This window comes from Bufo bufo, chromosome 4, assembly GCF_905171765.1.
Source record: "Bufo bufo chromosome 4, aBufBuf1.1, whole genome shotgun sequence".
Lineage (NCBI taxonomy): Eukaryota > Metazoa > Chordata > Amphibia > Anura > Bufonidae > Bufo > Bufo bufo.
The window spans coordinates 96,352,971-96,365,470 of record NC_053392.1 but is presented as its reverse complement, the minus strand read 5'-3'; the positions used below and the strand labels follow the sequence as shown (position 1 = coordinate 96,365,470).

Below are 12,500 nucleotides of genomic sequence, written 5' to 3'. Positions count from 1 at the left end.
ACCTTTGGGGGCATTTTTTAAATGATTCCATTGTACTTATTTTGAGCTAAAAATCGTATTTTCAATTAGCAGCTGCCTGTGGATTTTCTGTCTTTTCCGTCAGTTGGGGAGCTGACGGGCTCCTTATCTCTGCTCTCTGACATTATAAACACTCATTATGGCTCAATCCTTATCTTACTGATAAGAAGTAAATAAGTGTTTAGACCTCTTAGTAATTTAGAGATAAGGGTTATTAGATAACCGGCACAAAGTGAAAGTCAAAGTAGCAGTCTCAGTTAGAAAAACAGTTAACCCTTTGTGACAGAATGGCTCAATATTTTTAATAAAGGCCAATTGAAAATATGATTTTTAGACAAAAATGAGTAAAATGCAGTCATGAACAAAAACTACCTCCAAAGGTGTACATAGCCTTTAAAATGCAATTTTACCATTTGGATGCAGTTTGGTTGTGTGTTTTTTTGCTAATTGAGTTTTCAGTACTCTTACTCTTCTAAGCAGAAAGAAACTACAGCAGCAAAAAATGGACCAAAACAACATCCAAATGGTAAAAAGTGAACCCCCGTTTTCTGCTGTGGTTTTTACTGTCCCGTGTGAATATACCATTCTTGTATTTGCTGTAAATTTATGGGGACAGTGGTGTTAACTCCATGAAATGTACGGCAATCATTGTCTTTGGTTTTTATTCTCATAAAGTGATGTACATGTAAATATTACAGATGTATATTGCAGATGTTACCTACTCCATTGCTGATCAAAAAATATACCACCTGGCCAGAAGTATGTGGATCGTCCTCCTCTTTTAGTGGGTTGGGACATTGCTACCTAGTACACAAAAGGAAGCATCACAACTATTCTCCATTGGCTAACATAAGCCAGAGCTCTGGGATGTTGTGCCTGGCATTGTCAGAGACTTTCACCTTTCCAAAAAGTTGGGAATATCTAGCAAAAACTGATTAGCTGCAAATCAGAAGGCCTTACAGGCTCTTGAAGCACATATTGCGGGTTGTCCAATAATGACCCCTTTTCAAGCTAGATGGCTGGGTCAGACCGCTGGGAGCCCTACCATTGCCAATAACTCAGGGGTTTCAGTTTTTGCTCTCAGCCACTTTCTCTCTCTACATATAGGTGAATGGGAGTATCAGTCAGATAGTTCCCCCCCTATATTGTGTGTCTTCAGACGAACATGTTAATATTCCAACACACAGGCATTCTTGTAAGACGTTCTTTTCCTGTAGCGTTTTGTCCAGCAGTGAGATCAGTCCTTGATCTCGGCTACTTTCACACTTGCGTTTTTGCCTGATCCGTCATGGATCAACAAAAACGCTTCTGTTACTGATAATATAACCATCTGCATTCGTTATGAATGGATCCGGTTGTATTAGGTCTTATATAGCCATGACGGATCCGTCATGAACTCCATTGAAAGTCAATGGGGGACGGAACTGTTTTCTATTGTGTCAGAGTAAACGGATCCGTCCCTATTGACTTGCATTGTGGGTGATGCCGGATCCGTTTTGCTCTGCATCCCATGACCAAAAGAAAACTGTGGTTTGCTCTCCGGTCTGGGAATGCAACCAAACGGAACGGAATGTATCTTGGAGCATTCCGTTCTGTTCAGTTAAGTTTGACAATAAATGGGGACAAAACGAAAGCGTTTTTCTCCGGTATTGAGATCCTCTGACGGATCTCAATACCGGAAAATGTAAACGCAAGTGTGAAAGTAGCCTAACTGAACGGATGTGAATCCTGGCAGCCATATTCTAAAATCTAGGAAAGCCTTTAAACCTTTCTACATCTCTTGCTACCATTTTAAATGTGTTATCCAGGACTAGGAAAAAAGGATTTTATTTTTCTCCCCACATGTCTGTCCACGGTCTGTGTTTGATATTGTAGCTCAGCCGTAGGAACAGGCACAACCGGTACACCGCCATGGCTCCGCTTCTATGAATAAAGCAAACATTTTTTGGTTTTGGGGAACTTTGTCATTTATTTAAAATCCTGTTACAGGTTGTTTAATTGTATACCGGGAAATTTCTTAAAGCCCCTTTGTAATGAGATGTTGATACTTGGTTTTGCCGGAATGGGGCTGAGCTGCTGTATCGGGCGACCTGCACCCCTCCTCACTTCTGATTGTAGGTGCTGGGCTTTTTACAGCAGTCTGTAGTCTGGATTTTAATTTTCAGATAATTAATATTTTTGACTTGCAGGCAGAGGTTGGAAATTGATATTGTAATACAATCCCCGTCAGTTTTCATTTTAATTTTCTATAGGTTGCATCACATTTCTTAACTAAAATATACATTAAAAACCTGTGAAAATCGAAGTAATGCATATTCCCGAGCCGTGTTTTGACAGAGTAACGGTGTACGTAAAAATATACCGTAAAAACAATGCTGCGTAGGGATCCAAATAAGATGACACATTGGAAGCTGTCTTGCCCCAAGAGCTTCCAGTCTAATGAGAGATCCTGCAGCGAGGGGTGAAGGTATGTGCTCGTGACTGGTCTGATGGATGCGCTGTAATCCCGCGCAGCAGTTCGTTGCCTGTCCCATCAGCACCAGGAAGATTAGTGAGCCTCTTTGATCTCGTACCATTGGCAGATGCTTAGCTCTATGTAGGCTGCCAGCTACAGAACAATAGGGGGATGTAGTTGAGCTCAGCGGTTTCTCTTGGGTTTCACGCTGCCAATAGCTGACAACTATATGGCTCAGACGCCCCCATCTCTGTCTGCGCTGGCATTACAATCCTTCAGAAATGCCACCAGCATCCACATATCCTGTTCTGCTCGGAAGATCATCTGGTGCACACTTCCTTATATGCATGATAATGGTTAATGTCATTATAATTAGCATTTCTGCCGGGAAGGTTGCTGATTGTTTTGCATGGCTGCGTCATTTATGCAGAATTCCTAATCCGTGAACTGTTCGAGCCAGTCCCTTAGTGAAAAACGTGGTGAAAAAAAAATGTGTTTTTTTTTATTCCCCCCCCCTTCCTTCTCCTTTTGTCTTGACTTGCAGTCTACAGAGTATTAAAAATTCTAGCCTGAAACCCAGCAGTGTTAACAAGGGGGATCTTTTAAATCAGAATTCATAGGACCAATGATTGATGGCTAGAAAGAACCTGTAATTTATTTGTGCACATTCACGAGCTGATCTTATTTTGCAGCCTCTGTTCAGCTGTGGAGGTCACGTCTGGGCCGGGTGATGTACTCCATGGCAAACTGTCTGCTAATGATGAAGGTACGTGGGCGGCAGCAATCTGCAGAGTTACCGTATATACCCGAGAAGAATGCCAAGCGGGTGCCGTCTGGCAGCACAGAACCCGAGTCCTTTACACGGAATATTCTCTCTGATTTCCTCTTTTCATTTATGGCTGTTGCATTATATCTTTTACCTAGTATACTGACTGTCTCCCTTTTTTTTTTTTATATAATATTCTAGTCTAGGCTTATGCTAGTACACCGCTAAATTAGTATTCTTCATTTATCTGACGCTCTTTCTATTCAGTTTCCTTTAAGTCAAAGTAATAATCTGATCTCCACAAGAACAGATCGACCAAAGTTTAGCGCAAAAACAGTGGGCACTGCCTGCAGAGTCAAGGGCATGGGCACTGACAAAAGGGCACCATGCCCCCGTTATGGGACAGGAGCCTTTCAAAGAGACAAATGAATATTTATATTGAAAGCCTATTGTATTTTCATTTAAAGGGGTTGTCTCACTTCAGCCAATGGCATTTATCATGTAGAGGAAGTTAATACAAGGCACTTACTAATGTACTGTGATTGTCCATATTGCCTCCTTTGCTGGCTGGATTCATTTTTCCATCACATTATACACTGCTCGTATCCAGGGGTGATGACCACCCTGCAATGCATCAGCGGTGGCCGCGCTTGCACACTATGGGAAAAAGCTCTGGCCTCTCTTGTGGTTGGGATCGTGAAGCGCACATAGGCAGCAGCCCCCTTGTATCGGGGTCGTAACCCCTGGATAAGAGCAGTGTATAATGCTATGGAAAAATGAATCCAGCCAACAAAGGAGGCACTATGGACAATCACAATACATTAGTAAGGGCCTTGTATTAACTTTCTCTACATGATAAATGCCTTTTGCTGAAGTAAGACATCCCCTTTGATTTCGGTAGCAGCAAGGACACTGATTTTTTTCATATCTGCCGCTTTTTAAAATTATACTTATCTGGTCACTTAGCAACCAGGTGTGTTCCCTTCCAGGTGACCACCACAGCACTGCATAACAGCTTGGTACAATTCTCATGTCATTTTGTATATCTGTTATGTATACCTGCACTGTACAGCACCTACCCCATTCTCCGGTTTTAGGCAGGAGTTGAGGGAATGGGATATCATGTTCTGTGTATCCAAATACACATTCTCCACATGTATTCTTCCTCCAGACAGTCATATGCATCTTCCTCATCCTGTCCTGACCTCTACTGGTCATCTGTGGTAGTACTAATATGTATTCCAAAAGTGGGAATTATGCTTGGCTCTCATTGGGCAGTTGCTATATTAGGAACTGTAAGGCTCGCTGCTGTTTTTGGGACAAACGTTTCAAGATGATGAATATATTCTGCACAGTGAAAGTTATGTTCTTCACGTCCAGTGCAGGGTGGTCCCTCAAGTTACAATATTAATTGGTTCCTGGACGACCATGGTTTCCAGCTGCAAAACATGGACGTATCTGGGCTTCCAGGTGTCTCCATTTTTTTTTTCCAGACATTCATCTGATTGAATGAGTCTTGGATGGAAAACGGAGAAGAATAGTGAATGCTTCAGATTGTGTGCACTGAAAAACCGAAGTGTGAGTTGTACCATTTACCTGGTTAGTAGGTCTTTGCCCTATGTGGTGCAGCACACGGATGGAAAGGACTGCCACGTGTGCTGGTAGCGTGGGGTGCGGCAGAACTGCAGAGGTTTACTGGGATTTGCCGTGGTTTTGGGGCAAGTACAGGTGAAGTACATAAAAACCATATTCTCTCCTGTGCTTGACACAAAGCCGCTACAATTCACTCTAAACCGCTGTGGTTGGAAACCCATTCTAAGGGTGCATTCACACGACCGTATGTATTTAGCTGTCTGCAAAATGCGGATTCGCAAAATATACGGGTGACGTCCGAATTGCATCCATTATTTTTTTTTGGGTGGACCCAATGTAACAATGCCTATTCTTGTCCGCAAAACGGACAAGAATAGGACATGTTCTGTCTTTTTTGCGGGACTGGGGAACGGACATAGGGATGCGGAAAGCAAACGGACTGTTATCTATTTTTTTTGCAGACCTATAGAAATGAATGGGTTCGTGTGTGAATTGGATGCGGACCAAAAATGCGGCCGTGTAAATGGGGCATAAGGGTGATGTCATTGCAGCTATAACACTGCAGTCGCCTTACAGTCAAAACCCACGGATTAAGAAAGTGCTAACTCGTTGCTGTTTGTTAATGAGCATAAAACTTGGCTAGATCTGCGTTGCCATTAACAAATCGCAACGAGTTAGCACTTCTTTTGTTTGCAGATCACCTGGACTAACGGCTTTGTTTTGGCCGCCGCTCAGCAGTGTTGCAGCCGCCATGTTGGACACCACCCAAATTCAAAATATAGGTTTGTCTCCATTCATGGCTACCAGTCATTCAGTTGAAGAAGGTAATGGTTTATAGTCCCCTCATACAGGCACCAGCATAGAGAATAGAGCTGGACCTTCACATCTGTATTCCCTTCCCCATATGTTACCTGAAGCCTTATCTGTTAGGCCCCTTTCACACGGGCGAGTATTCCGCGCAGATGTGATGCGTGAGGTGAAGTCATTGCACCCGCACTGAATACCCACCCATTCACTTGTGCGTTGCGTGAAAATCGCAGCATGCTCTATATTCTGCGTTTTTCACGCAACGCAGGCCCCATAGAAGTGAATGGGGTTGCGTGAAAATCGCAAGCAAGTGCGGATGCGGTGCGATTTTTCACGCACGGTTGCTAGGAGACGATCAGGATGGAGACCCGATCATTATTATTTTCCCTTATAACATGGTTATAAGGGAAAATAATAGCATTCTGAATACAGAATGCATAGTAAAACAGCGCTGGAGGGGTTAAAAAAAAATTAAAAATTTATTTAACTCACCTTAGTCCACTTGATCGCGTAGCCCGGCATCTCCTTCTGTCTCCTTTGTTGAATAGGACCTGTGGTGAGCATTAATTACAGGAACAGGAGCTTTGATGACGTCACTCCGGTCATCACATGGTACGTCACATGATCTTTTACCATGGTGATGGATCATGTGATGACCGGAGTGACGTCCTGTTCCTGTAATTAATGCTCACCACAGGTCCTATTCAACAAAGGAGATAGAAGGAGATGCCGGCTACGCGATCAAGTGGACTAAGGTGAGTTAAATAATTTTTTTTTTTTTAACCCCTCCAGCGCTGTTTTACTATGCATTCTGTATTCAGAATGTATTATTTTCCCTTATAACATGGTTATAAGGGAAAATAATACAATCTACAGAACACCGATCCCAAGCCCGAACTTCTGTGAAGAAGTTCGGGTTTGGGTACCAAACATGCACGATTTTTCTCACGCGAGTGCAAAACGCATTACAATGTTTTGCACTCGCGCGGAAAAATCGCGGGTGTTCCCGTAACGCACCCGCACATTTTCCCGCAATGCCCGTGTGAAAGAGGCCTTAGGGTTCCTGAACACCGCATATGATATCATGTGCAGGCATTGTAAGCGTACAGCCATGACAGATTTCCAATTGCAGGAGGAAAACCTGCAGCGTTTTATAGTGCGTGAGATTGAAACAGATCTCATCCATATGCTGTGTGAAGAATCCGCAGTGGACATCCGTAAATCAGCATGTCACACGAGCTTGTAATAAGTGTATATCAGACGGTTGCTATCCCCTGATATGAGGTCCATCTTCAGTTCACTTTTAAGGAAATTACATCCCACCACTGATTTACAGGAAACATCTTTTTACTTTGTGGTTCTAAAAGCGAAGCAAATGTCTGATGTGTTGGTGGTTAATAAAGGACTAGAATGGTTTTCCCTCCCCTGTCTGTGGTAGCGTAGAGTCAGGTGGCCAGGGACTCGGGGTGGGGTGTAGAGGAAACCCACTGGAAACAGTGATTTAGTATTTTCAGTGTGTTATATGTTTTGCAGCATTGGGTAATTTATGCTCCTGAGTATGAGGATGAAGGCTTATCGTGTCATCTCCATTGTGATCAGGATTATGCTGCCAATAGGAAAAGAGATGGTGTTGGTCCATATTTTTGTTTAATAAGTCAACTTTGTGTTTGTAAGTACAGCTAGAGCAAGATGATCTCCTCTACGGAAGAGCCTGCATTAGGGCTCGTTCACACGAACGTTGCCCCTCTGTGCTGTGGACCGAAAAATGCATGGGCACCGTCCGTGGGCCAGCCGCATGCGGATCGCGGACCCGTTCACTTGAATGGGTCCGCGATCCGTCGCTTCCACAAAAAGATAGAGCAAGTTCTATCTTTTTGCGGTGCGGAGGCACGGAACGGAGCCGTCCGCATCCATGATGCACAATGCACCCATGTATTGCAGACCTGCCGTATGCGGGCCGCAATACGGCGACTGTCGTGTGAATGAGCCCTTAAAGAGATGTCTCATTTCAGCAAGTGGCATTTATCAAGTACAGAAAGTTAATACAAGGCTCTTTCTAATGTAATGTGATTGGCCATATTGCCTCCTTTGCTGGCTGGGTTCATTTTTCCATCATTATACACTGCACATATCCAGGGGTTACGACCACCGTGCAATCCAGCTGACCTCTCTGGTGGCCGAGATCATGGGAGCAAGCATAGGCTGGCACTTTTTCCTATAGTGTGCAAGCGCGGCCACGGCTGATGGATTGCAGGGTGGTCATAACCCCTGGATACAAGCAGTGTATAGTGTGATGGAAAAATGAATCCATCCAGCAAAGGAGGCAATATGGACACTCACAGCACATTAGTATGTGCCCTGTATTAACTTTCTGTACTTGATAAATGCCATTTGCTGAAGTCAGACAACCCCTTTAATGTGCCCCTCACTCTGGTAAATAAGGTGGCATTTTAGCATCTGTATTAAGCCTCCTGTACACAACCGTATCGATTTTGCGGTCCGCAAATTACAGATGTGGTCCTTGTGCATCCCACTGTAAAAAAGCCTATTCTTAATGGACCCATAGAAATGACTGGGTCTGTGCGCAAGCCGCGAAAAATGCAGATTGGACACGGACCAAAAATGCAATCGCGTACATGAGGCCTCACACGTGGCAGATTTTGTCGCAGAAAATTTCATTCATCTGAACGAGGCTTGCAGAAATCCATGTGTTTGCTGCCACAACAACCCCATTCACATGAATGGGACTGAATTCAGTCGAGGGAATTTTCTGCAACTAAGGCTACTTTCACACAGGCGTTTCTGGGTCCGCTTGTGAGATCCGTTTGAGGGCTCTCACAGGCGGCCCATTATTGGTACGGATCAGTTCAGCCCCAATGCATTCTGAATGGATAAGGATCCGTTCAGAATGCATCAATTTGGCTGCATTTGGTCTCCGTTGCATTTTTTTAGACGGACACTAAAACGCAGCTTGCAGCGTTTTGGTGACCGTCTGACGATGCGGAGCAAAACTGATCCGTCCTGACTTACAATGTAAGTCAATGGAGACGGATTCGTTTTCACTGACACAATATGGTGCAATTGAAAACGGATGCGTCTCCCATTGACTTTCAATGTAAGTCAGGACGGATCCGTTTTGACTTAGACTTTTTTTAAATGAATAATGCAAACGGATCCTTTATTAAAGGATACAAGCGTTTGCATTATTGGTGCGGATCCGTCTGTGCAGATACCAGACCGATCCGCACCAAACGCGAGTGTGAAAGTAGCCTAAATCTGTGCGGGGCAACCTTATGGCTGTAACACCTGTTTGATTCAGTAAACCCACAGGGGGGCAGTATTACAACCGTGTGAAACTATTCAATGCTTTACCGAGATTATCCTATATGATAAGTGTAATATAGGTACTAGTCCTCTACCCCGCCACTGGTCTGTAGTGACGATGTGTCATGTCGGTACCATCGAAAGTTCCCTATGGCACCTTTTAGACTGCTTGAAATTGATGGTAAGCAAAGCTAGCCGTAGACATGAAGATTTTCCCCTAATATGACCATACACCGGTACATGTTTCCTACGTTTTCACTGGCCATAATTCTTGCTTTCATCATGGAGTAAGAGCTTCCAAAGAAATCCCTTTCTCTTTTTTCCGCTTTGCTCCATATATGTGTTGCCCTGCATGCAAAGCAAGTAGCATAGACCTTCTGACATGGGCCCCTTAATATAACATGGGCAGTGGGTGCATTTTCAGTAGAAAGGGTCAGATCGCCATCTTCACTGATAAGGATTCATGCTTTTTGTATGGTGAATTCCAGTCATTTAGAATTGGGAAGTGCTGGGTCCAGTTCATCTCGGCTCCGACCTGCTCTAATGTGATAGTCAAGGTGAGTTTAGTTGAAAGTCTCTTCTGACAGTTGCAGGGAGGAGGCTTTTGTTGTCTGGGCCGCTATGGCATTGCTGCTGCTGCTGCTGAACTTCTGCCGTTTGTTGCCATCTAGAGGCCATTAGTTGTATTGCAGCTGTTCACTTCATGTGGTCTGCAACGGTTATGTATTGGCTCTGAATGTGTTAATTAACACTTTATGGAGCAGTGGAACATTTCTCAGTCTCGTGTAGCTGAGGACGCCTTCAACCCATGCGTAGTAAGGATATACAGCAGCTCGACAGCACGTAGCGTGAATAGCTGCGTGGTATATAACTGGTATTGGGTTTAGAACACTGAACCAAAATTGTTTTGGGGGTCGCAGCTGTCAGGGTTTACAAGGAACTGCATGCGGTTGGTGAAGATGGAGATGATCCACTTCTGTATATGCTTTTTTTCCATAGAAACTAATATTTGCTTTCTTTTTATGTGACTGGAGCCATAAAAAGGGTTGTACCATCAGGACAACTGCTATCCATCCTTATAGAATGGGTCCCCAGGTCAGGATTCCCCTTTATGAGCTAGAATTGTGAGCCACCAACAAGCAGAAGCTCTGGCGGACTCTGGCCATTCATTTGAATGTATGCTTGTAATACTACACCTCCCCTGTAGTGGGCACTGCAGGGGAAATAAGCAACCAGTGGCAATTTCCGAGAGGCTTATGATCCAGGCCGGTGGTGATCAGCCAATCACTGCGGCGGCTTTGGCGCATATACTTACTTGAAACTTTTGCATCCTCTTCAAGCCTTGGAACGTGTCCTTTATAGTTTTTGCAGGCCGCCTGATACAGGAGAAAAGGCCAGCTCATTGTACAATGAGAATACTGTCTGTACAAGATTCCTCACCATTTAGAGATCTGTGATTTTCATTTACATCCAGGTACTGCCAAATCATGTAGACCTAGTACTCACAGGTGAAGGTTTGTTACAATGTATTCAGTCTTCTAAATCCTCACTGATTGCTTTTAAAGGGGTTGTCTAAGATTAGAAAAACATGACAGTGGTCTTCCAAAAACAGTTCCCAGCAGTCAGACCCCACCCACGGGTGGACACAGATCTCATTGCAAAACTTTGTATGTGCCCCCTGGACCTAGTTTCCCAGTGTACATGCGTCCATAAGGGCTCATTCAGATGGCCGTATGCTGTACGCAAAAATGCGGATCCATTTTTTTTGCGGACCGTTCAGCATGTCCGCAAAAAAAGGATTGCATTCCGTTTTTTTGCTGATCCATAGACTTCAATAGGGCCATGTCCTGATTTTCACTGACAAGTATAGGACATGTTTAATTTTTTTGCTGAGCCATGCAATGGAAGAAAAGGGCTCCATAGAAGTGAATGGGACAGCATCTAATCCGCCAAAAAACTGATCCGCATTTTTGCAGACAACATACGGACGTCTGAATGAGCCCCACCTCCTAGGTAATGCAGAACATGCGCCACACCCCAGATTTAGGTTTGCGGGTTTTTTTTTGTGTGTATATATATATATATATATATATATATATATATATATATATATATATATATATATATATATGTATATATGTATGTATGTATGTGGGAAATTTTAATTAAATACACATAATAATGGAATTTTTTAAAAGTTGCCTTTGGCGTCACCCACTTTATCTGACTCTTGTGTCAGAAAATATGGAACAGGTTCTTCAAATATATAGTGCTCATTCTGAACGCCATATTTTGTCTTGTATTACAAAGCTCGCTGCCTGCAGCCACCACTAGAGGGAGCTGAGTGACTAGGAATTATTACTACCATAGAAGTTGTAATTATCTTTTTGCATTGAGCTCCACCTAGTGGCGGCTGTGTGTAAATTCAGTGTTTTTACTCAGCGAAGAGAAAAGTTCTGTATAGGCCTCCCGGGCCCCAAAGCGTGGTCTACCTCTACTGCAGGTACATCCCTGACCCCACCAATAAATTAGTTATCTCTTTTTAAAATTTGGCATCGCCTCTTTAGCAATCACCTGAGCCTGAAAAATACTCTCTTAGGGCTCATGCACAAAGCCTTTGTCAGCCGGTGGGTGCACCATATTACAGTTGCGGACCCATTCTAGCAATCCGGATGATACCATGCGGTGGCACGGAGCAGAAAGCCACTAAAGCTCTACGGAGTGCTTCCGTGGCATTTAGGTCCATGCCTCCACACCGCAATGGGTCTGCATCTGTCTGCGCCAGCCACGCGGACTGTGCCTGTGGATTGCGGTCCACAATGCACGGAACAGGTGGCACATGCACGAGTCCTTGGGGCGAGTTCACACGTACAGATGCAGTGCTGGCTCCAGAGCCTCCTCCATTGATTCTGGCCATAGATTGCCCAGCACATGTCCTCTGGGAGGTAGGTAATGTGCTAACGCCTTGTTTCCTCTTCCAGGACTACGTTCTCGCTGTCGATGCCTATCACACCGTCATCCAGTATTATCCCGAGCAGGAGCCGCAGTTGCTGAGCGGCATCGGGAGGATTTTTCTTCAGGTAATTGCAGACAAGCCGACCAATGTATTTTCTTCCTTTTGGTTATGAGATCATTAAATGAAATATTGGGAAAGTGAAGCCTCAGGGGACCTCATTTGTTTTAGTGTTCCTCCTGTTAACTGGACACGAGAATTATTAGGTAATGATCAGCGGTGTCTGAAAATGATGTGAGGATGCAGGTAGGGAGCGAGAAGCCTCCCGCTGGAGAGTGGGGGAGGGGGAGGGATTGTGCTACCGTCTTACAGGAAAGTGTGAGCCCAAGGCTTAGAAAACTGCGCTATAATCCCCTTGTCAGAGCTATTCTAGTTTCTTACACTGGTTGGCATATCAGTCATGACAGGTGTCCAGAATATCACGTATTCCTGTGTGAGAGCAATAGGCCTTCAGCTGACTGTGACCTTCTTGGCTGCACTGGGCCATGCGAGGCCACCGTCTTCAGCCCAGGAGTCCAGGTTCT

The 12,500-nt window shown here is 44.2% G+C and overlaps 1 protein-coding gene across 2 annotated transcripts in view; it reads left to right on the top strand.

Annotated features, from left to right (window-relative positions):
- The window catches only part of TRAPPC12 (trafficking protein particle complex subunit 12), a 115,845-nt gene that overhangs the window by 90,733 nt on the left and 12,612 nt on the right, over positions 1 to 12,500 (top strand). For both annotated transcript variants that reach the window (XM_040427555.1, XM_040427556.1), the window contains exons 8-9: positions 3,166 to 3,239; positions 11,945 to 12,043. In XM_040427555.1, coding sequence (XP_040283489.1) covers positions 3,166 to 3,239; positions 11,945 to 12,043 — 173 coding nt within the window. The remainder of the gene's footprint in view (positions 1 to 3,165; positions 3,240 to 11,944; positions 12,044 to 12,500) is intronic.